This window comes from Miscanthus floridulus, unplaced genomic scaffold (assembly GCF_019320115.1).
Source record: "Miscanthus floridulus cultivar M001 unplaced genomic scaffold, ASM1932011v1 os_2633_1_2, whole genome shotgun sequence".
NCBI classification, from domain to species: domain Eukaryota; kingdom Viridiplantae; phylum Streptophyta; class Magnoliopsida; order Poales; family Poaceae; genus Miscanthus; species Miscanthus floridulus.
Genome location: NW_027098418.1, coordinates 2,022 through 28,622, shown reverse-complemented (window position 1 = coordinate 28,622; position 26,601 = coordinate 2,022). Strand labels below are relative to the sequence as shown.

Here is a 26,601-nt window from a genome sequence, read left to right as displayed (position 1 = left end):
TAATACGCCGACAATATGAAATTATCTATCAATCAGTCGTACGAGGCAAATGAAGTACTCTTATTAAGTATTTGGACCTAATTTGAAACAACAATTGACGTCCTGTTCGTTTGAGTTTGACTTATAAACCGTACATTTTCAGCTAACGAACAATACTTTTTTCTCACACCAAATCAGCCAGTACTTTCAGCCATGACTTATCAGTCAAACAAGCCCAAACGAACATGGCGTGAATCTCACCAGCTCGTATTCGAGTTGAGTCCACCAAACAATATATACTTTCAAATACAAAAAAATACAAATCTCATTAAACACGTGCAAAGTACATTACATTCCAAAGTCCAAACCAAATTGACCCTAAGAAAACTCCTTGATCACCCCTGACAAAAAAAGAAATATTACACATCTGCCCCTCAGCAACCACCACCAACCCGAGATGACCATATACTCGCAACAATATCTTTTCTTTTCTTTTGTATAAAACACCCGTCTCCGTCTCCGGTGAGCAGGAGAGGGGGGAGGGAGGAGGCCAAGGACGCAGCCGCGAAGCCAAGCCCACCGATCCAGCCCCTGCCGCCCTGCCCCAGTTCGTTTCTCAGATCCCTGTGCCACTGCCAGTCCCGCGCTCAGCTCAGATTCACGAGCTCGTCTCCCAGAGTCCCAGATCTTGCCTGTTTGGCTGAATTCTGTTCTTTGGGAGCAAAGAGGTAGTTTTGGCCGGAAAGGCCGGCTCTTGGCTGCTTCCTGGTGTTCTTGCTGCGGTTGCTCGATCGAAATGTGACCTTTTGTGCTTCGCAGGTGCTGGTCGGCGGCGTGGTTTGGTGCTTTGGGGCCGGCGAGTTTTTGGGTTTTACAGCTCTGCGTGTCCTCTTGCTGCGGCGGGGTGGAGATGGGGGTGGCGGGGGAGAAGTTCCAGCTGGGGACGGTGGGGGCGCTCAGCCTCTCGGTGGTGTCCTCCGTCTCCATCGTCATCTGCAACAAGGCTCTCATGAGCTCCCTCGGCTTCAACTTCGGTATGAGATCCAATCTTGTCCGAGATGCTTGGCTCCTTTCCGGTCAGCTACTGTTTAGCTCTTAGATGCTTCTGCTCCATGTTTTTACTCGTATGCTGTCTGCTGAGGCACGAGGTCAAGATTAGTCCACGCGGGTTTAGGGAGCAGTGGGAATTGGTGGGTGCTGCACAACTGCACAACGGCTTTGTGCTGTGAATTGGTACGAAGAGACTGGTGCTGCGAGAGATTTCACAGTTTCAGGGGCAAGCGCAAATTAGCTTGACTATCTGTGGATCGAATATTTGGTGTCCTGAGTTGGAGAATGAGTGAGCTGTGAGTTCATATGATAGGGCTAAGGTGACTTACTGGAATTGGTTATGCCGTGGAAAAGGGGCTGGGTTCAGCTTAAGTGGTACCAAAATGGTCTGTGTGATCTTTAGCAGTAAAACACGTCGTACTTTTGCTATTGATTGCACATGGATATGTTTTAACCGTTTGATCTATTTATGGAATCCGATCGCATTAATTTACATGGATATTTTGTGTCACCATGTGTCGTCAAGTGATAGTCCGTCTATAAACAGACAATAATAGCAAAGGAGGCAGGTTTTCCTCAAGTGTTAATGAAATGCGGTATTTGTTTCGCAGCCACTACTTTGACAAGCTGGCATCTCCTGGTTACGTTCTGCTCTCTCCATGTGGCATTATGTATGAAGCTCTTTGAGCACAAGCCTTTCGATGCAAGGACCGTCATGGGATTTGGAGTGCTCAATGGCATATCGATCGGACTTCTTAACTTGAGTCTGGGTTTCAATTCTGTTGGTTTCTATCAGGTATACACCCTTTTTTTTTCTCTAATTCTGTTTGTATTCATCCAAACTTAAGGTTTATTGGGTGATCTGGCACTAATTTCTTATTCGGCGCCCATAAAATGATGTACTGTCATCAGTAAAGGTATATCAGGATGGGCCAAAAATGTCCTAGAAACATGGTTTCAGTTTGACGCTATTAATGCCACTCCATCTCACATCCTAATCACTCCACCAAACTCATAACGAAATATTGTGCATGTTCAGATGACAAAGCTGGCTATTATTCCCTGTACTGTTATATTGGAGACCCTTTTCTTCAGGAAGAAATTTAGGTTTGTTTGTAATACATTATGTGCTTTATGCAGCTCAATAATATATCATCTAATCATTTCCACTGACCTTACTGTGCAGTCGGAATATCAAGCTCTCCCTTAGTGTGCTCCTTGTTGGTGTTGGTGTTGCAACTGTAACTGATCTGCAACTCAACACTGTGGGATCCGTACTGTCCCTGCTGGCAATCATCACAACCTGTATTGCTCAGATCGTATCCTTTCAATTGGACATATACTCATTATTTTCTTTTATGTGGTACATCTGTCACAGAATCATTTGCACGCTACAAACTTTGCATGTGTTTGAGGTTGTTAATATTACAAAAAAGGGGGCAAAGCGCTAATATGTCAATAGAAGCTAATTCTTCCTCTACTGTATTATTTAGTTTACCTGTTGAGCATAAATTTCAAACATGTTATACATTGTCGTGTTTAGTATTGTCATCAGCTTATTGCACATCAGCACATTCATCTTAATGTGGTGATGTGCATATTTCCAGCACATTTCATTAAAAAGGGGATTGTTGCCACTGAAGAAGCCTTTAATTTGACTATTAGTGTCCTGTGATGTATAAGTTGAGTCCTTAACAAGCCATCAGATGACAAATACAATACAGAAGAAGTTCAAGGTATCTTCAACGCAGCTTCTGTACCAATCTTGCCCATACCAAGCATTGACTTTGTTCCTTATCGGTCCATTCCTTGATGGGTTTTTGACTAACCAAAATGTCTTTGCTTTCGATTACACAACTCAAGTTCTGGTAAGCATTAAATCAGGCTTTGGGGAGTTTACGTTAATTGTTGATTATTACTTCATCTGATTATGGGTCTGCATTTATTCTCTGCAGTTTTTCATCGTGTTGTCATGCCTGATTTCAGTCTCAGTAAACTTCAGCACTTTTCTCGTGATTGGGAAGACATCTCCTGTAACTTACCAAGTTCTTGGGCATCTGAAAACATGCTTGGTTCTCACCTTTGGCTATGTTCTGCTTCACGATCCGTTTAGCTGGAGAAACATACTTGGAATCCTCATTGCGGTAATTGGGATGGTTTTGTATTCATACTTCTGCACTAGAGAGACTCAGCAAAAACCAGCAGAAGTCTCCCCGCAAGTCATTCAGGTATGTTCTGCAATGGCTAGCTAACTTACATGGATAGTATCGTGTTTTGAGCAGATAAATTCCATGGATAGTATCAGGTTTTAAGCAGATAACATTCGAACAGATAAATTTCATGGAAGTTTGAAACTGAAATTCTTATTAGTCTGGTGACAGAACAGTATCCACGTAGCATGAGTTTCAGTACAACTACTGTCGGATTGAGATCTATAAATCTTTGTTGTTCCATTAATCTTTTGTCAAATCTTTTCATTTGATATGCAACATTTATATTTTTGTGGAAACATTACTATGCTGTTCTAGTTATCTAGAAACTTTCTTGACAAGTTGCATGTCATTGACATCACTTGAAATAGGGTGAATCAAACCCTCTGATCTCGGACTCCCTGAGCGCTGCTGAAAACGGGGGCAGTGCCCCCGACGACGAACCTCTGAAGGTACCAATGTGGAGCTCAAAGTACTCGAAGGCGTGAAGGCTGTTCTGTTACTAGCGTACGGTGCTATACAGAATTCAGCTTGGTTAGGCAGATACTAGGGTTGGAAGGCAACCCTGTTCCTGTTCCATTTTTGGCCTTCTATTTTTTTTCTTCCTTTCTGGCATATACTATAAATACATGTTCTGTCAGTGTCAGTAAATGGATTTCACTCTTGAGAGGATGATACCTCAGCTCGAGACGAGTGATCTGCCTGAAAGCTATTTTCTTATGATCCACTCCACATGTGTAACTTGGTAGATGGACATGATGTCAACAGTAGTAGTTTGCATTCTTTTGTACTAGCATGTATATTTCTTAGTCTTCTGTTATGTATTCCTCGCGTTACCATCTGCATTTTTCGCCTCCCGTCGCCCGCCACCAGCAGCGTTCCGCGGCCTGGGCTGTCGGCGACTTGCCGCCCTCTCCACGGCTCTCTAAGCCGCTTTCCTCGCCGGAGAAACCTCACCGCGGTGGAGGAGCTCGACTGCAGACAGAAGCTGTGGGCCCACCTGTCTGCCTCGGTCGCCCAAGTCCCAACGTCCGTCCAGCGGAGCTGCGGAGGTTGCATTTTGCTTGACGCAAGCGTTCCAGGATGGAAATCTTTTAGGCCCATTGTCCTTGCTTCCAAGAACGTACAGGCTGGGCCTTCATAGGCCTACACATTGTGGATACAGTCCCATTTAGAACTAGGCCTAGTTCGGTTCAGGAGACTTCTTACCCAGCTCAAGCCCAAGAGCAATGGCGGGAAGCGGGCAGGAAACGGCGGGAAGCGCCGCCGCCAGTGGCGCCAAAACCCCCAGCCACTATAACACCCCGCCCCTCAGTCCTCTTCGTCCCCTCGCCTGCCCACCTCCCCCCGCCGTTGCTCCCGAGTCCCAAACCCCAGAGGCCAGCGCGAGAGAAGAAGAGAGAGAGGGAGATGGTGGGGCCACAGTACGATCTCGTCGGGAACCCCTTGGGCGCGGTGCGCGCCACCTTCGAGAGGACGGCCGCCGCCGCCGCGGCGGAGTCCGGTGGAGCCGACCCTGTGGCGGCGTTCCGGGGCAAGGACTGGGGCGCCGGCGACCTCTTCCGCTCCTTCCTCTTCGAGCAAGACGGCCTTGCCAAGGTGAGGATCAGCCCTTGCCCTTTCTGTTTTTTATTTTTGTGTTTTTCCCGGTTACTTTACACTGGTTTACCTATGGATCTGGGTGGCGATTCAAGATATGGATTGACTAGTCGCATAAATTGAGTCATTTAATTTCAATTCATCAATAATCTGCACAAATAAGAACATGCGTTAGGAACTTCTGCTTTCATTTTCATATTCTGGGGAGGAGTAAAGGGTCTCCTTTTTGCTGCACGCATTTTCGTATCGTGTTTCTAAGCGAGGATTCTAATGCCAAAATAAAAACTATTCCAGGTTCCGGTGTTGGATGCATCAAATCTTGGATTGATCAAACCAAACACCCTGGTCCGGTACCGGGGAATGGTTCAGGATATGCTTGGGAATGAGTACTACATTGGTGCTTTCAAGGTAATGGACTGAAGCTCATAAACTCTTGCAAAAACTGCCTTTAGTGCCTGCTAAGGTTATTTTACTGTATCATCTATGTAGGATGGGTCAACTTGGAGGACAAACAAGTACACTGACTTCTCACCGTTCTCAATGCCACATCCTTGTGATTCACATCTTTGGGAGCGTCATCTCTTCCACTGTGTGCCTGTATGTTACTGCTTCCATGGCATTTGTTTTTCATTCTGTAACCCTAAAGGTTTTTTTATCAGCGCACCAGCAGATGGAAATGAGAATTCACCAGGATTTGTAATTGGTGTATTACAGGCACCTGGACAAAATTCTTGGACACTGGAGTCTTCACCAGGACCTGATGTCCGCAGGATGTCAAACTGCTTGGCACCTGAATTAAGAGAGAAAAGGAAGAGAGATGGGGATGATGATGCTATGGATGTATGTTTTTTTACATGTTTCCTGCAAATAAAATGCAGCTATTATTCCTGACACCCACTGTTGAAGTGTTGACATTTAGTGTATTTCTTTCTTTCGACAGGTTTCAGAAAATGGGCACAAAGAGTCTTCATTCTGCAAGAAGCCGGTAAGAGTTGACAATTATTTTATTTCAGTTTCACTATTTAAATACTAAATGGTCATGTTTGTCTCATGAACCATATATTCATACTTACTTTCTTATATGTTGATGTGCACACGCCTGAATCTCATAAATGTATGTGTCAGTTTCTTGCTTGTTTTTTTTGTATTTGGAAGCTTCATCTGACAATTCCCCTGAATATATGTCATCCTGCAATTTTCTACTCTGAATATAGGCAGGTATCCTGATAAATTAGGATAGTTGATAACCTGATTTATTTATGCATACCTGCTTATTTTCCTTCTAACATTGTGAAGAATTATATGAACCGGCTATTAATCTGATTTAATCTCTATTCTCTTTGCAGAAGGAAGGCGATGTTCATGTCTCATCCAGTTCAACTGAAGTGGCAGGAACTGTTCCAGAGATGAATGGAGGCGATCATCATATACCTGGAAGCTCATTTTCATGTCTAGTGAAGGTGATGACCTAGAATTTTGTGAATGAAACACAAATGATCAGATTTATTTGGTTTTGTTTTAGTTATCGTATTTACGATTGACTCTTTTATATCTTTGTTACAGATCTATGACATGCCTGAAAGTCAAGTGAAGCTAAATGATGTTATTGAGTTTATTGGTGTATATACATTTGACCCAGAACTTGCTGCTCCTAGTGACAACCCAGATGATATAATGTTAGACCTCATGGAAGATGTAACAGTTCAGTTGCCTCCGAGCAAGGTATGCATATACATAGTACCTGAGGTCATGTATAACACGGGAAAATGTTAGTTTATCTTTTGCTATTTTTTTTCCTTAAACTTTTGATTCCTTTAAATGATTATACAGGTGCCACGTCTTCACTGTTTGGTATGGGGAAAATTATCATCCCACGATTTTATTTCAAGGCCTGTTGTTGAGGTAGATATTACCAAATTTGTTGTCATGAAATCTGTAGTGTGTTTGCTACTTTCACCAGCTTTTACCCACTGACTAATAGAACTTATTCTGTTCTTTGTTTTGGTCATGCAGCCTTCACCTAGCCTGTTAAAAGGCATTCGGCAATCTTTGCTCTCACACCTCACTCTCGTGTTAGGCAATGATGAACTTGCAGCCCAGTGCTTGCTGTTGCATCTTCTATCCAGAGTATGTTGTATTTCTAATCTAATGCCCTAACTATAAGCATATTTTAAAAGTTTGCTTTGAGATGATTCTTGCAAAGTCAATTCATACCCAATTACTAAATTATTGCTCATTAATCTTTATGCAGCTTTGCAGTAGGGTGGACGTGGTCACTGTTGGCAGACTCTCCTTGAATTTCACTGGCTTCAACAAGGAAAGTGCTTCCATATTTGGGAATCAACTGTATTCTTTGATCCAGAAATTGGTGCCATATTCACAAGCCATACCTCTGTCAATTGACTATCTCAACTCAGCCACACTTCAACCTAGAAAGGACAACAAGTCAGGAAGGTGCGTGCTTTTAGATTGTCTATTAAGTATCAACAGTATATAAGTATTATATTGACATGAACTTTCATTTAGAGCTAAAATGTAACCTATACTTACCCTAATATTTGCTGTAGGTTGGTCACAGGAGTTCTGCAGCTACCTCAAGGCACTCATCTGACCTTTGATGAGACTCTTCTGCAGACAGGGTCATTGACATGTAAAGGTGTGGAAAATACCATGCTGCTCAAGAATCTGATGGAGTCGCAGAAGGTAATGATCCTTGCAACATTGAACCTAATATTTTAATTCTAGTACTGGTGTTGCTGGCCTTAGGTTAAGTTGAACCGATTATCTGACATTTAAGTTTCTTTGAATTTACTTGCAGGTTGACTACGATTTTGAGTACTACAAGCTGGAAATGACAGCTGATGTGCAGCTACTTACTCTCTCTGAGGGAAAATCAAACATCCTTCCTTCAGACTTGGTAGTGCCTTTCCGGCCATCGTCTGTTCCCACAGTTAATGCAGGTGCTGAGGAAACTGAAAGTTGGAGGTGGTATTTGGCCACAGTAAGGTCTCTTCCTCAGTCCACTGAACCTGAGACTTACCAGGTAAACACCTCTTACTCCATTCTCTATCTAGCAATGGCACTGATCCAAAACCTTGATATAATCTTAAAACCTCGAATATGATTGCAAAAGATGCATATTCGAATATCCAACTATACCACTTTGCATGACATGGTTAATGAGTTGTAACGTTTGCACTTATTGCAGATGATTCAAGATGAAATGGTCAGTGCCATGCGCGATGATAGGAGCTTGGGTTGTTCTGAACTTAGCAGGTCTGTATTAGGGCCACAGTTGAAAACACTAGCCTGGCTGTTTGGTCAGGAAGTCTATGAATCGTTTATGAGCTCATTTCCCTTCCTCTGATCTGCAGATGGCTAACAATGGCACAAATAATGGCCTTGAGCTTTGGCGAGAAGAGTCTTTCTTTGGAGCACTGGCACATGGTGAAGGAGCTTGAGAGGCTTAGAAAGCAGAGGATGCAATGAGATGACGCATCATTAGCATGTTTTTTTACACTCTAATTGTTATGGTGGTATGCTGTTATGTGTATAGTACTAGATGTGTGAATCAAGACATGGATCCAAGCCATTTCTGTAACATATGGATGCTATGATGTCTGCTGTGCATTTTCTTGCTCAAATTTGAAATGCACTCTGGGAACCATGGCATGTCGATCACAGATCTGTGATTTCAGGATTGTAATGCAAAATTTCTCTGAATGGGACCACGTAATGGATGTTTTGAAATAAATCAAACCCATCTTTAACTCTGCAAGAATAAGGCTTTTCTAAGTACATTTGCTATGCGCCTAAATATGTTATGTACAGATACACTACAAAAGCCAAAACAAGCAAACCTTTGATTACTTCTAGCTGCAAAATTATAGCAAACAAACATTTTTCTTCCACCTAAATGTATGGAGTTTTTTGGTAGTGCAAGTTTATGAGTGCAATTGCTCAACATTTGTAATCGCTACATTCATTTTATTCAATGAAATGAACCTTCTCTGTATTTTAAATCTCATGTTTCATTATCTCAAAGCAAACTAAAAGTTTTCTTGTCACTTTAATGTTACAGACCATTTGCCAGAGCAACAGAGAAACAAGGAATTCGTAACTCTCAGTTGTTACAAACAATAGATGATACAGTAAAATGCAATAACTGCTTACAACCTCTCAATCTAATGCCGAAGAGATAGGTGTAGCTGCTCAGTTGCTATATAGTTCACAGAAACACTGGATATGGCTCCAAATTTACACCAAAGATTTTTACACGGTCGAATTTTCACCAGTCATTAGTGTTTCAGCAATAGAGGAAGAGAGCTTAAAACAGTCATCTGACTTTCATCGTTTCTCCCCAATTTGATCTCCTAGGCAGATAAGCCGATAAGCCTTATTCTGATTTGCATCATCTTCACAAAATGGCAGACAGAGGCATAGCTTCCATTGATGCTTGTGTGCCTGCTTTGCATGCATGTATCGCAGAGCAGACATCAGTTGTCTCAAGGAATTTCTGACCCTTCACCAGAATCAGTGGGGTATACTTGAGGACCAACCGCTTGCACTGGAGGTATGAAAAGAAGATTATTATGAACAGAAGCTAACAGAGGTAGCAAATGTCAGATTTCAAAGAAAGAGACCCCCTGTTCTGTATATGAAATATTTGCACAAACCTGCAGGGTGCAGGCATCAGCAACAACCTAATTTAAGATACAGTTCTGTAAGCGTTAAAGTTCGAGAACAGCTAAGATGATTGAACTTGGTACATCTTTAGGCAGATTGGAGAAGACAGCTAAAATTAGGAAGCTGAGCTAGCTCAGTTGGTCGATGGCGTGGATGTGTGCCCAGACCATCTAGGTTCAAATCCTCGTTGATGTGAATATTTGGGTGCCTATTTTCTTCTTAAATAAAATGCCACCTAGGTTGGTCTAGTTTTTTTGGGGGCGAAAACAGAAAAGTACAGTAATCACCGAAGTATTTACTTTCTAAAGTGTTTAAACAGTTTAAGGTTTCTCATTTCTTGCTGACTTTTGTTCTCAGATACCATTCAATATAGGCCGATGCACTCATAGCACATCTGAGATTCTTTTTCTTGAACTTAGCTCACCTGCTGTTCATAGTTCTGCGCCTTGCTGCATGTTTTGGTGAGTAGGTCGATTACTTCCAGCTGCAAAATTACAGCAAACAAAGGAAGACATTACAGTATGTACAAAGAACAAAGCAGTACAACGCACAGAATGTCGGCGACGGAGAGTGAAAATATGGCTATTACCTGCGTGTTGGGATCTTTAAGCATGACAAGAATTTCAACAACAACATGGTGGCATAAACCACAAGTACCCTCCCGAGTGGGTAGGCTAATCTTCATCCCCTTCTTGCTGAGATGCATCGATTCACAGAACTTTTCAGGGGTAACCATGGAAACCTCGAGGAAGAAAAGGGGTACATAGTAGTCGACCAGCGTGATGCACTGCAGCAGAGTGAATCATCAACACACCGATAGATTTAAGCAACTGAAAACGTGGTACCCAAGGCCGGATCACAAGCTACACATACCTGCTACTTCAGAGGGGCAAGGCTTGCACATTCATGGTGTAGAATGCTAAGAATTTCAGTCCGTGTTTCGTTTTGTGTGAGATAGAAAAGTGCCTCAGTTGAGTACTGCTCACATAATTTACACAGCTTTCCACTGGATGCAGTTAGACCTAGTCCCTTGGCTGCATCAGGCAAGCTGCCCTGAGCTGAATTGAAGACAAAAGAAAAGATTGATCAGAAGTGCAAAACTTCAGAAGCTTGAGTTTCTATAAGGAATAGCAGCTAAGCTGAAGCTACACCCTCTACGGTGAGTAGAATTGATGGCTTAGACGTAATTGTTTTCTTTAACAGATCACAGGATTAAATGCAAATGCAAACCAAGAAGGAATTTAGGTAAACTAGTTGAAACTATCACTAGACTTGATAGTTATAACCTTATAGGTAGAAGACATTCAGAACAACACTTAGGATTTCATACGTTGTTGCACCTGATCTACTTATAGCAACAGAAAATTCACTGCTATGGACCAGCAACATTCAACAATAAAGAAAAAGAGAGAACGGAGCAAAAATCAATAGATTCAAAACTTACCCAAGATATTAAAATCTCTGCTCTCTGCAACCTCAGTTGATGAGGCTATAGCCAGTGCAAGCACAAACGCGAGCCTCGTTATTGAGCACATTGTACCTGCTTACCAGTTGGTCAGTTGACAGGAACAAAACTAGAAGAAAACTGTCGCAATGAAATCAGCTGTTGCCGATGGATGCAGAAAAGCTGGCTAACTCAAGCTTCTCCATAAAGCCAAAAGGTAAAAGACAAAAAAAAAACATGAAATATATCCTAACAGATCAGTAAAAGTTTCAGATTCAGTCAGCCCAACGTAACGGAAGAACTCAGTTGGCTTCAAGATGTAACTATCTCAGCACAGAGCATGAGCTAGCCCTCCGCATCCAGATTCCAGGCAACAGATTCACGAGATTCAGCTCGCTCCACGCCAGCAGAGTTGCTACTATTTTGGCATCACTCCAGATACGCCTTCGCAGCAGATTCGCAAAGCATTACGCTCGCTTTGCCCTTTACTTTGCCCCTTAGTTTCTTGGGTTATTTGGATTCTTGTCATTACAATTTCATAAGTTTTAAAGAACGTCATTACTATTCTTCTTATTGAAAACTTCCCATTACTATTCTGTTTCTCCCTCATCCTTGCCCTTTTCTACGTCTGTAGCGTAGCTAGGCCCACCTGCAGGTGCCATATTTCCGTATGTGCCCGTATTGCCCCTGTACGAGACGATAAGGCTGAGCAGCACGCCCTGTTCTTCTCTGCCGCTCCCGTTCTTCTCTCGCACTCTTCCTCATTCTTCCCCCTTCTCTGCCGCACGCTCGCGCCACCGTCCATTCTTCTCCCTTCATCCCTCCGACCAAATCCTAACCCCATCTCTTTCCGCGGCGAACCAGGCGTGAGCGATGGTGGCGAATCGAGGCGTGGTTGGCGGTGGCGATTGGAGGTGGTTGGCGGCGACGATTGGAGGTGGTGGCGATTGGATCCTGTGATGGCCTTTTGTGATGGCATGTGAATTTCAGGTTGCCTGTAACGCTTGAAAACTAAAACAAGCTGAATTGATGAATTTCTAAACGCATATAATGCTTAGTTTAGATATAGGATGCATGTCATGACCTTTGAACTGAATGTACTGTTAGTGGCCTATTTTCTAGATGTCGAATTACTAAATGTCTGTAATGCTTGAGTACTTGAACAAGCTAAAATGCTACTGTCATTAATATTGTCAGTATGTTGTTGTCATTTTCAGTATGCCTGTGAATTCATGCCGTCAATATGCTTTGCTTGGCACTACAAATTATTTGAAAAACTTTTAGATTTCATTCATTAACTTCAGGCACTGGTACATTCAATAGATAATGAAAGCTTACAACAACTAAGACCAACAGAAGCTACATTGCATACAATTCACTACTTCCAAAGTTTGCTCATAAGACAACCAATAGCTACACCTACATAGACTGCTGCTATAACAACATAATCCATCTTGATCTTCTAAACTTACGCCTTCACCACCGAAAGATCAGTCACAGCATTGTCAAGTTTGTGCTTTATTTCATTGAGTTCTAGCTTCAGGTCCAAAATGAGCTCGACAGACCCATGTCCACCTTCTCCTGAACTCAAATGGCTCACCTTCTTCGATCGATTCTGCTGCTGCTGCTTTGGGTTGCGTAAGAATGCAACATACTGCGCCTCGGACATTATGATGCCACATGTTGTTGGGTGACCCTGCATCTCACAAAACCCTAGCCGTATGAAAAACATCTAAGAAACTCTAAATTGAACACAAATTGACTTACTTTGATGTTGTTTGGGCACTTGACGAAGATCTTGTCATAAGTGGCACGCTGATTGCTTCTAATTCGTACCAACTGAACTTGGCAATCCGGGCACTCTACGGGTGGGTGCAGCGCGCGGGCTCTTGATCCCCCAGTCCGCCGAGCTGGAGCTGGCCGCCACCGCTCCACTAACCAGGCCTCCACTCATCTGCGGCAATGGCAGGTGGCGCGAGCGTCGGCGGCGAGATGTGCAGAAGGCGATGTTGTTAGGGTTTGTCTTCGTCGCCACCACCTCCAATCGCCGCCGCCAACCACGCCTCGATTCGCCGCCACCGCTCATGCCTGGTTCGCCGCGAAAAGAGATGGGGTTAGGGTTTGGTCGGAGGGATGAAGGGAGAAGAATGGACGGTGGCGCGGGCGTGCGGCAGAGAAGGGGGAAGAATGAGGAAGAGTGCGAGAGAACGGGGGCGTGCTGCTTAGCCTTATCCTCTCGTACGGGGGGTAATATCGGCACATATGGAAATACAACACCTGCAGGTGGGCCTAGGTACGCTCCAGACATAGAAAAGAGCAAGGGTGAGAGGGAAGCAGAATAGTAATGACAAGTTTCTAATAAGAAGAATAGTAATGGCGTTCTTCAAAACTTGTGAAATTGTAATGGCAAGAATTCAGATAACCTTATTTTAAGTAGCTTCCCGTTCCGAAGAATTGGAGGTTCTTTGATTCAGGAACAGGGGTCGAACTGGACAGAGCGAATCAAGAACCGAGGGCGGCGGTAGTATAGATAGCACAGAAGAAGCTAATATGTATGGATGAGGATGAGGAAATCAAGATGCAGCTCACCTGGTTGACTCCCGACTCTCCTCTCCTCCGTTGTCCTGTTCTTGGAATTGGAACGGGAGGGGGAAGGAGAGCTGCAGCTTGGAGTCTTCCGGGAGTTGTTAACTTGTTATTACTAATTTTCTTTGTTTTCTTAAAGCTTCAGGTTACATTAGGAGGATGCATCAGCATGTGAGATTAGAGAAGTGGGTGTGGGTGGGAAACCTTGAAGACTACGCTTCTGTGGTGGCTAGGAGGGGGTAGAAAGGCATAATCTTTTCTTACAAGGGTAAGGTTGAACTGATGGTTGCAGGGGAAAAAAGGTGAGGCGAAAAAGACAGCAGTATATAGCAAATTTAGTTTTAGCTTAATAAACTTGCAGGAAAATTACAGCGCAGACCATCAGTTGCTTCTTCTTTTCTTTGATAACCATTATATGTCTGCTAGAGCTGATGCAAGGCAGTCTAATAATACAGACTATAGTGCCTCAGTGCATGTCACATTGCAATGGGGGATTCTTGACTTTTCACAATCCCTATCTTTTTTCGAACACTCCAGTTTCATTTTAGTGTTTTTGTGTTCAATATAGGCAAAAAATAGGTAACTTACCAACGAAGGAATATTCCAATGAAAATGTTTGGACGCGGGCATCTGTCCCGTCGGACGTGGCTTCCCACTCCGCTTCGCCCCTCTCTCTAAAATAAACTCTGCCTCGCCCGCCTCTCTCATAATAAAAAAAATCTTGACTCTGTCTCGTGCCGTCGTGGCTTCACCACGCCGTGTGGCTGTCCGCCCGCCCCAGTCCGCCGTGCCGCTGCCACTATCCCCCGCGCTGCTGCTATCTCATGCCGCGGCCCACTCCGACGTGCCGCCGCCGCCATGCCCTGCAGCACCTCCATTCCCCATAGGGAGGAGGAATCCTTTTGTCAAGGTACGCTGCCAGCCGCCCCACCGACTGCAGGTGCTGCTGGACCCGGTCGTTGGTGCCTCACCCTCCGCCTCCAAGGTCATGCATGTGCTCGACGACTACAGTGGCGCCTCTATCCCTGTGAAAGCTCTAGTTTGGTTTTGGTTAATTGATGAAACCCTAAGTGCTAACCTAGTTTATCAAAGTGATTATGAGATAGGTAGCACTACTCCAAGTGATGAAACAATGGCGAAGATCATGACGATGGTGATGGCATGGTGATGATCAAATGCTTGAACTTGAAAAAGAAGAAAGAGAAAAACAAAAGGCTCAAGGCAAAGGTATAAATAGTAGGAGCCATTTTGTTTCCGTGATCAAGACACTTAGCGAGTGTGATCATATTTGGGTTAGATAGCCGTACTATTAAGAGGGGTGAAACTCGTATTGAAATACGATTATCAAAGTACCACTAGATGCTCTAACTCATTGCATATGCATTTAGGATCTAGTGGAGTGCTAACATCCTTGAAAGTATTTGTGAAAATATGCTAACACATGTGTACAAGGTGATACACTTGATGGTTGGCACATTTGAGCAAGGGTTAGAAACTTCACCGGTAGAGTGTCCGCTCGTAGAGTGCGGACAGTCTGACAGTGCCACCGGCGCCCTATACAGAAAAGATAGGAGTTCATAGAGTGACCGGATGCTGGTGGCGCAGTGTTCGGACGCTGGGGTCCTGCGTCCGGTCAGTAGCAGCAGTGAGCACGCGTCTCGGTCTTGTGATCGGACGCTGGAGCGAAGAGTGACCGGACGCTGGCAGGGTGCGTCCGGTCAGTGCCGACGTACGCTGACATGAGGCGCACAGACGAAACGTTGAGTGATCGGACGCCGGGTGAGTCCGGTCGAGCTTGACCGGACGCGTCTAGTCGTGAAATTTCGCGTTTGGAACCTTACTGGAAACGACCGGACGCTGAGGTCCTATGTCCGGTCACTTTCTAACTGACGTGTCCGATCATCACTTGACCGTTGAGATCGGGCGATTGGCGTTTGAAGCCAATGACACGTGGCAAGCATCGGGCGACCGGACGCTGGGGTCCTGCGTCCGATCACCTCGTGTTGTGCCCAGTGAAGGGGTACAATGGCTCCATTTTATGGGGACTTCTATTTAAGCCTCATGGCTGGCTCAAGCTCATTCTCTTGCCCATTTACATTGATATAGCAACCTTGTGAGCTTAGCCAAAGCCCTCTCACTCATCTCCATCATTGATTCATCATCTTTGTGAGATTGGGAGAGAATCCAAGTGCATTGCTTGAGTGATTGCATCTAGTGGCACTTGGCATTCGTGTTTCGCTGTGGGATTCACTTGTTACTCTTGGTGGTTGCCGCCACCTAGACGGCTTGGAGCAGTGAGGATGGTTGAGCGGAGGTTGATGATTGTCTCCGGCTCCGATCGTGGTGATTGTGAGGGGTCTTGTGCCTTCACCGGCGGAGAGCCGAAAGGTAACTCTAGTGGATTGCTCGTGTCATTGAGTTACCTCACTTGTGGGTATGTTCTTGCGGTGTCTAATTGTGTGGACGAGGTTCGTGCAATACCTCTTAGCCACCAAACCACCAAGTGTTGGTCGACACAACGGGGACTAGCGTGTCGACAAGCACGTGAACCTCGGGAGAAAAATTGGTTGTCTCTTGCCCTTTGGTATTCTTCCGGTGATTGATTTAATATTAACCTTGTGATTGGTTCACTCCACTACACGGCGGTATAATCACCCTACTCACTCATTTATATTCTTGCAAACTAGTTGTGGCAAGCTCTTTAGTGTAATTAGAATTGAGAGCTTGCTTTGTTATTTTAAGTTCATCTAGTGGAGCTCTTTAGAGTAACAAGATTGAGAGCTCTTAGTGAGTAGTAGCATTGCAAGTTGTGTGCCTGGTAATCATTGCAACTAGAATTGTTGGATAGGTGGCTTGCAACCCTTGTAGAACTAGAACAAGTTTGCATTTCGCTATCTGTCATATTAATCAAATTGCTCTAGCTGATTTGTAGATTTTTAAATAGACTATTCATCCCTCTCTAGCCATATTAGGACCTTTCACCCTGCTACGCCATACCATGCTCCATCCTTCATCGCGCCCGGGCTAGGCGACCAAGAGAGGGGGCCGTCGCTAGCCGGGCCCAGGCTAGGCCTAGGCGCAGCTAGCCGCTGCCAGGCCGTGCCACCATCCTCGGCCACCGGTGGTCGGAACCGGCCGTTTCCCACTCTGCTCTGTGTTGCACGGAAGAAGGGTGAAAAGCGCATGTTGCAAGCGTATATTTCAAGTGTTTCGGATTTTTCTGAGATATGTTGCAAGTGCTTCAAATGGATGTTGTAAAAATAGATCGGGATGTTGCATAAGTTGCAATGGTTGTACACGTATGTTGCAAGCTTCTGTTCTCAATATTTCATATTTTTCCGACGTATGTTGCAAGTGTGTTTATCTAGATGTTGTATATGGTTTCACACCTATGTTGCAAGTGTTTTATCTGGATATTGCGTATGTTTGCAATTGTTTTTTCAGGTGTTTTCACAAGTGTTTCAGACGAATGGTCCAAATGTTTTATCGTCTTTAGACGTATGTTGCAATTGTTGTATATGGATGTTTCAAAACTAGATCATGTGTTGCATCTCCCTCCTCGTCTTCTGCTGCCTCGCTTCGGTGTCAGGCGCAGGAAGCAAGAGCAGGTGAAAGTAGTCCCCGCTGACGTGGGGGCGGTCCCCATGTGAATGCGCGGGCGCGCGACAGCATGTAGTATGTGAAGTAGCAACAGGAGCAGCATCAGCAGTAGGCGTGGGCTGGCAGGCACAGCCGGCGTGGCAGGCGCAGCGGCACGGGCATCCAGACCGAGGGCTGGCGTCCAGACGTCGAGGCGCTGGCCACTCCGATATTCCAATGGTTTTGAGGTTAGCATCATTTGCAGATTGGCAGCCCCATTGCACCAATACTGACAGGCCACCAAATTAGAGGGGGGGGGGGGGGGCGGCAATAAATAAAAAATAAAGGCATCAATGGATGGATATTATTATCCATAAGTGAAAAGGACAACACAAATTATATACATATTTCAAATCTAAAACAAAATATTAACGCGTGAAAGAAAAAAAAAACTACCGTCGTCGACAGCAGGGTTCAAACCCGCGCGGGCGAAGCCCCACAGATTTCAAGTCTGTCTCCTTAACCACTCGGACATATTGACGTTTGCTGTGTGGTTAAAGTTTCTAAATTAATTATTACATAAATTACGTTTCTGTCTTGGTCTATGGAAGAGATCCATGGGCCTTGCCACTCGATACCCCAGACAGATGTATGTAGCATAGCCTAAAGACAAGCCCATCTACTTGGCCTCCTAGTAGGCAGGAAAAAAATTTAAGAACTGTTTGGTGCGACTCTAATAGGGTGTTTTGGTTTGCCGAACAGATGAATTCGGAACCATCTACTCCCTAAAAAAAATTCGGAACCATCTGATCCGAACTCCGAACCTGGCATCACTGTTTGGTTTGCATAACGGATCAAACTCGTTCTTATCAATCAGTTGTCCTTACTGCTAATTGCAAGTTAACTAGTAGAATCAACTTGTTCTTTGAAAAGCCATAGGACGACTACATCCTTGTTTGGTAGATAAGCTTCACATATAGAGTAAAAGTGACGATCAAAATAAGTTGGTCTGATCTAGCTTTTGCTTTTTACTCCTTCCGTCTCTAACAAAGAGTCGCTATCAAAATCGTGCTGGTCAACTTTCTCAACTTTAACTAGGTTTATAGAAAATACATGCAACATTTATATCTCTAAATAAGTTTATTATGAAAATATATTCAACAATCTACCTAATGGTACTAATTATGTACCATAAATATTAATATTTTGTTAAATATATTTGGTCAAAGTTAAAAGTTAATGACTTTTTTTACATAGGGAGTAGTACAAATAAGAGTGAGAATAAGCGTGGCCTGACGATCAATTTGACCGTTGGTTTCAACTTATTTTGACCATAAACAGTTTATAAGATATCCCAAGTAGGCCCTATGTGCCGGAGGAACCCACTCTGTGTGCGTCCATTCATCAAACCAAACACGTTGTAGTTGGAGCTGGATGCAAATGTTTGGGTGAGAACCTCCAGCCTAGGCCTCACCATCCAAACTTGCCCGAGATTCAGAACGTATCATGCCATATACTCCTGCATGCTTATGAATGTAACACCCCGGGTGTTTAAATACTAAAACCTGACATGTCATCATACGCATTGTAAAGCATTTGGCATTTGGTGAAAACTTTGAGATGCATACACTAAAACAAGTTTATATTTATGTGGTATGTGTTGAATTGTATTGTTTGACTCAAGTTCAAAGTTTGCTTGGATTTTTAAATTTTCGAGAAAACCCTGATTTTCAGCATTTAAATCCTACCCTGAAAACTCATTTCAAAATTTAAGCATATTTTGGGGTTGAGCCCAAAAGCAAAAGTGTAGAGCTTGACAAGTTATACAAAGTTTGTTTTTGGAGTTTTCAAAGTTGTTATGAAAAATTTGGAGTAATTCGAAAAGGCGTAATTCGTTAAATTTCCCCTATTCGAATTCAAAAGTTCATTTCAAAATCTAGACCGAATTTGGGGGTGGTTATAAAAGCAAAGTTGTAGAACTTTTAATTTTGAATAACTTTTAATTTTGGAGATTTTTGAGTTGTTACAAAAATTTGGGAGTAATTTGAGTTTCAAACTGGATGGCAATTCTGTAATATTGATGAACAGTGTTCACCGCTCTTGCCACATGGCCGGCGACCGTCTTCGGCGTTCCAGGCGCGCACGTGGCAGCCTTGGCTTCGCGCTGGCGTGGGAAAGACTCCGCCGTGGCTTCTCCTTGCTTCCTTGGCCGTCCTATAAAGCTCTGGAGCAGTCGCCGTTCTTCTTTTTCCCTTGCTCTGTTTTTCCGTCGGCCTTGCTCATCTCCAGCGAGCTCGCACCGTCGCGGTAGTGCTCCACCGTCGCAGCTAAAGCCAGTTCTAGCTCTGTCTCCTTCTTGCGCATCCACCCAGCCAACTGTGGTCGACTGATTTTGCCAGGAACTTGCTGACCACGCTCTTCTTCCTTGCGGCCGGCAACATCTCCGTCATGGCAGCGCCGTCGTGGCCAGCGCTCTACACTGAGCCTCTGACCTTGTGAAGCCTTGTTTCAGCTTCTTCGTGATGCCGTGGTGCTTCGTGCCTGGTTGATTGACCGTTTTGTCCACCGCAGTAGTCGGAACATCGCTGTCGTCGTGGCTTGCTCCACCGTGGTTGCTGTGAACGTCGACCCATCTCTCCGTTGGTCCTCCAGCTCGGTCATCGACTCCAGCGTGATCGGGGTGAGCCCCTGAGTCTTTCTGGGCCATTTGTTTAGTCGCTACCGGCCTTGTTTCACCAGCGTAACACCACCGAGCCGCCGTGTCCGCCATGGCCGGTACCGTGCTCATTTCATGCCGCAATCGATGCAACTAAGGACGTCAGTAGGTGAGCTTAGTCATGGGGAGTATGTTGGTGCAGTTGCATTCGCTGTTAGTCTCATCGGCGGTGGGGAATCATCGGTCAGCGCCGTCGCCGTCGCGGTCAAAGCCAGAGGTAGAAGATGATGGGTGGGGTCGGGTTGTCAGCGACTCAGCGTTCAAAATGGATTTTTTTATTTTCAGATTGAATGAATAGTATCTGTTTTTGTTATTTTTGTGTAGATTTATTTAGAGCTCCAAAAATTATGAAAATTTTTGTGTGACTTTTCTGTGATGTATAATATTTAAGAAAAATATGAAATATTATTTTTCAGTACCTTTTGAATGTGATAAAAAATTGCCCAATTTATTAATAAATGGATTTCCATTATTTTTCTAGGCTTATTTAATTGTCCAAAAATTATAAAATTTGTTTTGTCACTTACTTATCATGTAATGAACATTTACAAAAAAATTGAGGTCAATTGGAACAAGTTGATTTATTTCATAATTCTTAATTAATTAATTAATTCTTAAAAGCAAATAGTAACCTTTAGTGATTTAGGTTTTGTTTGAATTTTTGATTGAGTGATGTCCTTGGGTCATTAGTTGGTAATGATCCTTGGCAATTGATGTAAGTAGTACGAAAAAGATTTGGTTAGTTTGACTTGTAACTGTACCACGAAGGAAAGTTGTATTCAAATTGTTAATTTTTGCATCCATCATCGAGCATCATGTTTCGTATTCCGCATCATGTTAAACATGGCATTGTTACTACGTATAGTGAACGAAGGTGAACACGTGGTAGTTAATCAAGTTGCGGAGGAGGTTAATCCGTCTGTTGAGGTCGGATCGAATACTTGTGAAACATCGCAGGAACCGGACTTTTCCGTCAACGAAGACAAGCCCCGGATGCATTCAACCCTACCTTGTATTTTACAAATTGATTTCACTTTTTGCTTCTTTTTACTGCATTAAGTGATTATGAGTCAAGTAAAAATCAAATTGGTACATTACCAACCTTGTTATTCCATATTTATCATATTACCAGTTTTAAATTCGTATATACCTAGTTTTGCTTAGCTATGCTTAGAACGATGAAAGTCGGGTGATTATCTACCACCTGCAAGTTTTAAATAGAACTTTGGTTACTTATGTTATCATGTGATACGGGAATGTGGAGTAATAAATTTAGACCGGACGGATTCGGTGTGTGTGAGCCACAAGATATGGAGGTCTTGTGAGCGGGTCCTTTCTGTCTGTGTCGATTAAGGTCCGTACCATTGTTGAATTGCATGAGATGAGACTTTGTAGTACTAACCACATACTCCGATAAGCCTTTACTCAGCTATTCTATTATGAGAATGGCTACTCGCGCACTGGGAGTGGAGAGATGGCGAGAGTAGCATGTATCCACGTGGCCATGGGCTGGAATGGTGGAGTACTGTATTCTCGGGTGGCGCGGACCCGTTCTTATTTTAGAGGATCCAAGAGTAGGTTGGTATATGTAGGTCGGGGACCTGCATATGTCGTGTGGTCTGGAATCTCTAGCTGGGCTTAATCAGTTCGAATCGTCGTTGCTCCTCGGTTATGGAGACTCAACTCACTGTTTATCATCATAGTATTAATAACTAGAACTTGAAAATAGTTTGTGAAGGTGTTGGATATGAAGATTCATGATCTCGTTACGGATCGTGTCATCTTTGTATATGATTTTATGAAGTTTTAACTGTTGAAATAAAGAATTTTGTTAAAGGGCTTTTACGCAAAATAACTTTGATTATTGCTAAAACCATACCTTGAATCCCTAAGCCTGTATTCCTGAGTCTTTTCAGTTTTATTTCGGTTAAGTCTTGTTGAGTACTTTTGTACTCAGGGTTCGTTGACCTTTGTTGCAGGTGAGACTCATGAGCAGATCTGTTTTGGATCGTACTGCATGACGGTTGTTCCTTGTGATGACGATGAGAAGTAAATGTGTGGCCCTTAGGTAGGGCAGTTTTATTGTGTATTTTGTATTATATTATAATGCCACTCTACTATTTCGTTTGTAATAATCATCGAACTTAGTTATGAGGTTTGAAACTACTGTTTTGTAAATTATGTTATTGTAAGACTTTCGCTGTTTTTACTCTGATGTCGATGTTTGAATAAATGTTGTAATACTGCAATGACTCTGTAACGTGATCCTGCTCGAAAGTCGTGGATGATTCGGGGTTCCCCGAGGACACCCGACAGTCTTCTTAAGTTAACGAAAATATATGCATAAATGTCAAAGGTCGTCGGACAGTGACAGATGCATATGGGCCCTATAATTTAGGAGGTTCTGCCACAATGAACTTATGAAACTGCCATATAAAATTAGAAGAAAAGTAGTTGGAAAAATAAATACAACCCACGACAGTCTCGTAAGGCTCTCTTTGCTGATTAGGATCGGGAAATGAAAATTTTTGGATGTCCCATCGGATGTTTCGAGAATGTCGGAAGGGGTTTTTGGATACTAATAAAAAAACTAATTACATAGCTCACCTGAAAACTGTGAGACGAATTTATTAAGCCTAATTAATCTATCATTAGCACATGTTAGTTACTGTAGCACTTATGATTAATCATGTACTAATTAGTCTTAAAACATTCGTCTCACGATTTTCAACCAAACTGTGTAGTTAGTTTTTTTCGTCTATATTTAATACTCTATACATGTAACACAAGATTCGATGTGATAGTTTGGGGTGAAATTTTTTTTTAACTAAACCGGGCCTTATCTTCACGTCTCTGTGTGCATAGTTGCGGCGGGCGGCGGGGATGAGGTGGCGTGCGACTTCGAGTACGAGGTAACAGCGGAGTTAATGCACTAGTGGTACAGGTAAGTGAGGTGCTGTAGGCGCTGTCGTAGCCGCATCCATCTCTGATCCAACCTCATGGGGCGCTGGCTACGGCCTACTACGGGCGACGGCGGGGCCGGCCGGCGATGGACGCAGCCAACAGCTACGGTATCCACGTCACTCCTCATTGAATCCGGCCGTAGCTACTCCCTCCTTGTCTGTAAGCAACCGCCGGCCCGCCCTTCCTTCGATCGATCCTCTTCCCGAGACGATAGCTGAGGTTGGTTTGGCCATTCATGGCGGGCACCGGTGACCGCCCGGCAATGGCAAGCAAGTGGCAGCAGCCGGCAGCAGGATGGATGGAAACACGGCACCACAACCACGGGCACTGTTACTCTGGCTACACGGGACCGCCATATAGGCTCCGTTCGGCTTACCCTATATCTGGTTGGTTCGGCTTCTTTTTTTCAGCCGAAATAATATTTTTCTTTCATAATATTTTAGTCAAAATAATATTTTTCAACTAATTTCAATTAAGATTCAGCAAACCGAACGGGACATATTCAGGGAAACGATCGATGTTCCCAACATCCACCGCTGCACGCACGCGGCAGAAGATGAGAAGATCGAACAGGACGGCGCGCGCGTCGTCGGCGCCACCGCCCATCGCCACGGCGCCCAGCCACCCAGGTCACATCCGAGAGGTCAGAGGAGAGGAGAGGAGAGGAGAGGAGAGGTAATAGAGTACGCCACTCATGTTTCAGAGTTTCAGCACTGCAGGTGCATTGTCGTCAGATGAACGCCGCCGAAGGGATCGACGGCTTCGCACGACACGAACAAACCCGTCGAGATCGAGTGCGTGCACGACTGCACGTACTCCATCCAACACTGGATCGAGGCACGTGCCACAGCTCTTGGATTGGTGGCTAGCTAGAGATGTAGTGGAGCTGATTAACGTATGGTATGGATATGGGCGACCTCGATTGGCAACCGGCCGGCCGGCGCGCGGGCAGCACGCAGCAGCCAGCAGCCATCTCGATGCCCGTCGTCGACTCGGCGACCGCATTGAAGATGGCGAAGCGAGATTAAAGTTCAGACTCGCTCGCGGCCATCTGCGTGCGCACACCAATGCAAGCCACTGGTACGACCGCTCCCATGTAAAAATTCCTACCGTTCCCATCCAAAGGAGCACCCGGCCTGCTCCAAGTTCGATTAAAGCCCCCTTTGGCACGGTTCATCCAAAACAGCTTCACCGGTGAAGTCAAAGCCGGTGAAGTTAGAAAAACTGGTTTTTTCCGGCTTCTAGTTCATTTTAACCCCGGCTTACAAAACGGCTTCATGCTACAATGCCTCAATTTGCGTAAAATAAATGAAGCCGAAGCCAGCATAAGCCATGCCAAAGAGGCCCTAAGAAGTTGATGAACGGTGAAATTCAAAACGGACGTCCGAACGCCCTCCTCCCTCTCAGTCCTCACTGCCCTCTTTTTCCCGTGCCCGGCAGCCCCCCCCTCCTCTGCCCTCCACCGCCGGTGGCCCCTCCGTCCCTCTTCCTCTCTGCGCGACAGCGTTCGTCTTCCTCCTCGCCCACCGCCCCGTCACGGTGCGGTAGGGTCTCGCCGGAGCTCCACAGTCGTGGCCACGGAGCTCTGGTGAGACCCTACCACGCCCGCGGCAGCCTCCTCCTCCCCCTCCCCCTCCCCCTCCCACCGTCGCCATGACCATATTCGCTCGCGAACACCGCCGCGATGCCCCTGCCCCGCCCTGGTCCGTCCGCTTCCACTGCCGCCAGGACCCGAACGCTGCCCTCCCGCCGTCCCCACCGCCTGGCTGGCCTGCCTCCCCCTTCCCCCCAAAACCCCCTTCTAAGGCCGCCGGAGTTGGAGAAGAATAGGGGAAGAGGCCGGAGAGGGAGACTGCCGTCGCCGTCGTTGGAACCCTAACCGCCGCTGTCATCGTCTTCGTCTTTGGTGGTGCGCGGGGTCGCGTGGCCGACGCGCGAAGGTGGCGTCTGGAGGCCGGACGCCCGAGTACAATCATTTCCGAATTCAAAAGGATCACCGGGTCACGCTAGACGACAGGAGAAATGAAGAAAAATGAGCAGTACCACCATCAGATTCCTACATTACTTCTGAAGCAACCAATGATCATCATTACAGCACTAGCACTCCCATTGATGATCCTTCATTCCTTCTCCTGAGCAGTCCCTGACAATCGTTTGCTATTTTCCGCTCCTCGTACGTACAGCAAGCCCAACCTCGGCGTAGTAGACCAGCGACCACTGAAGTCACTGAGTGCGTTCGGCTGGCCGGCGCACTCATAAATAGTTAAAACAGTATTTTTTTTATAACAATCGGCTAGAATAATATTTTAGCTTATTCTTCGGTATGCCGATCAGCCTCACTGTCTCGCTCGCTGACCACTGACCAGCCATGACAGATTTCACCCAACGGCCCTGAAAGCCGCGCCTGTTTGACCGCATCTATCTACTGCATGCACCCGTGCATGGTATAGTACAGTACGTGAAATTTCACCATCCTGATCCTGGCGTCCTCCATCCGATTTCCATAGAGGTGGAACCGGCCCCTGCCCAGTGGCAGCTTTAAAAGGCCTGTAGGCCTGTTTGGTGACGAGTCCAGCTAGAGCTAGCTAGCCCTAGCCGCACTCATCAGCTGGGTTTCTGCTGGCATAATCGGGGTCAGTGTCGGTCCTACGATTTTAAGGGGTCCGTGATCTTGTCACAGCGGCCTCATAGAATCATGTACAAAATCTTATAATATATAGATATTAATTTTATTTATAAAATAAAAATAAATTCAATAATATATTTTTAATTTAACATATCTGATAATTATTGAGGAACAATATAGATTAAGCAATATATTTGTAGATATATGATAATTATCGAAGAACAATGTAGATTTAAAAAGTAATATATTCATTTTCTTTTCTCACCCATAACAAATATTTCTTAGGTAGCATTCTAAAATTCTAACACCTAAATTAGAAGAAAATATGACTATATGGGTACAAAGTATTAGAAGTCTGAAATACTATACAAATAATTAATTTGAATTAAAAATAAAAAGAAAAAATATCTTGGGCCTAAACAACTAATTGGTGATCGCAATTCATAAGAAGCCAAGAATCAAGATGTCGTCGTCGTGGAGCTCTGACTGGTCGCCGCCCTCGTGCGTCGTGTCCGTGTCTCCGGTAGTCTAGCTCTTCGCGGCAGCGCGGCTCGCTAGCTCTGCGAGTGTAAGGCGCACGTCACGAACTCATGATCAGAACGTGCTGTGTGTACCGTGACTCCTCGCCTCCTCTCTACCCGACGGCCGTAGGGAAAGAAAACTAGGAAAAAAATACCGATGTTGTCTTTTTGGGCTGCCTGGTCAGTTCTACGTCTCTCTTCTCGTTAGTTTGCTAATGCCTAATCGACTATAAGACCTGAGAGTTTGTATACCTGGACTTAGATCCCTCCTCCGCTTGGGTCCTTGGCCATCGCACCTCATACCCTACCCGGGCTGGCACTGATCGGGGTCAACGCTTAACAGTGTGCCATGCACTGCACGTACGGCGCTGCACTGTCGTCCAAACAAATCCCACTTCATTAACGACTAACCGCGTCATTAGGCTCCTGATGGCCGCGAGTCTAGGTCCGTGGTGGAGCTCAGTGCTCACGGTCGCGATCACTGGAGTACAGTGCCTCCTCCTATAGTAGGCTAGTAGTAGTATCAGTAATGCAGTGCACTGTCTACGCATACAAGTTGGTGAGCCTGAAAACAAAGTTTAAGCTTCCGTTTATATATATATATATATATATATAAAAGGAAGGGAGAAAATTTAGTCTAA

General features: G+C 44.7%; 3 protein-coding genes, 1 non-coding gene and 1 pseudogene across 4 annotated transcripts; 2 read left to right on the top strand and 3 right to left on the bottom strand.

Annotated features, from left to right (window-relative positions):
• Window positions 1–491: 491 nt before the first annotated feature.
• Window positions 492–4,032, top strand: LOC136535249 (UDP-xylose transporter 3-like). The gene is made up of 8 exons (XM_066527546.1): window positions 492–707; window positions 799–1,013; window positions 1,641–1,825; window positions 2,069–2,136; window positions 2,216–2,348; window positions 2,736–2,897; window positions 2,985–3,257; window positions 3,611–4,032. The coding sequence occupies exons 2-8, from the start codon at window positions 890–892 to the stop codon at window positions 3,725–3,727; spliced, it is 1,062 nt and encodes a 353-aa protein (XP_066383643.1). The 5' UTR covers window positions 492–707; window positions 799–889; the 3' UTR covers window positions 3,728–4,032.
• Window positions 4,033–4,110: 78 nt separating this feature from the next.
• On the top strand, window positions 4,111–8,505 carry LOC136535248 (mini-chromosome maintenance complex-binding protein-like). The gene is made up of 14 exons (XM_066527545.1): window positions 4,111–4,838; window positions 5,133–5,246; window positions 5,328–5,435; window positions 5,553–5,678; window positions 5,779–5,823; window positions 6,185–6,298; window positions 6,402–6,560; window positions 6,669–6,740; window positions 6,852–6,965; window positions 7,090–7,292; window positions 7,406–7,541; window positions 7,657–7,881; window positions 8,047–8,114; window positions 8,213–8,505. The coding sequence occupies exons 1-14, from the start codon at window positions 4,650–4,652 to the stop codon at window positions 8,325–8,327; spliced, it is 1,788 nt and encodes a 595-aa protein (XP_066383642.1). The 5' UTR covers window positions 4,111–4,649; the 3' UTR covers window positions 8,328–8,505.
• A 580-nt stretch (window positions 8,506–9,085) lies between these two features.
• On the bottom strand, window positions 9,086–11,064 carry LOC136535245 (uncharacterized; annotated as a pseudogene).
• A 6,528-nt stretch (window positions 11,065–17,592) lies between these two features.
• TRNAS-UGA (transfer RNA serine (anticodon UGA)) lies at window positions 17,593–17,674 on the bottom strand. The gene has a single exon. It is a non-coding gene; the product is annotated as a tRNA-Ser (tRNA).
• A 6,542-nt stretch (window positions 17,675–24,216) lies between these two features.
• On the bottom strand, window positions 24,217–24,705 carry LOC136535250 (glycine-rich protein 2-like). The gene has a single exon (XM_066527548.1). It carries the CDS (start codon window positions 24,703–24,705, stop codon window positions 24,217–24,219), a length of 489 nt encoding a protein of 162 aa, XP_066383645.1.
• Window positions 24,706–26,601: the final 1,896 nt, after the last annotated feature.

Coding starts and splice junctions, on each gene's coding strand:
- LOC136535248 (XM_066527545.1), top strand. CDS start 4,650: ATGGTGGGGCCACAGTACGATCTCGTCGGGAACCCCTTGGGCGCGGTG. Junction 6,299..6,401: donor CATTTTCATGTCTAGTGAAG/GTGATGACCTAG, acceptor TCTTTGTTACAG/ATCTATGACATGCCTGAAAG. Junction 7,882..8,046: donor CTGAACCTGAGACTTACCAG/GTAAACACCTCT, acceptor CACTTATTGCAG/ATGATTCAAGATGAAATGGT.
- LOC136535249 (XM_066527546.1), top strand. CDS start 890: ATGGGGGTGGCGGGGGAGAAGTTCCAGCTGGGGACGGTGGGGGCGCTC. Junction 1,826..2,068: donor ATTCTGTTGGTTTCTATCAG/GTATACACCCTT, acceptor GTGCATGTTCAG/ATGACAAAGCTGGCTATTAT. Junction 2,137..2,215: donor TTCTTCAGGAAGAAATTTAG/GTTTGTTTGTAA, acceptor CTTACTGTGCAG/TCGGAATATCAAGCTCTCCC.
- LOC136535250 (XM_066527548.1), bottom strand. CDS start 24,705: ATGACAGCGGCGGTTAGGGTTCCAACGACGGCGACGGCAGTCTCCCTC.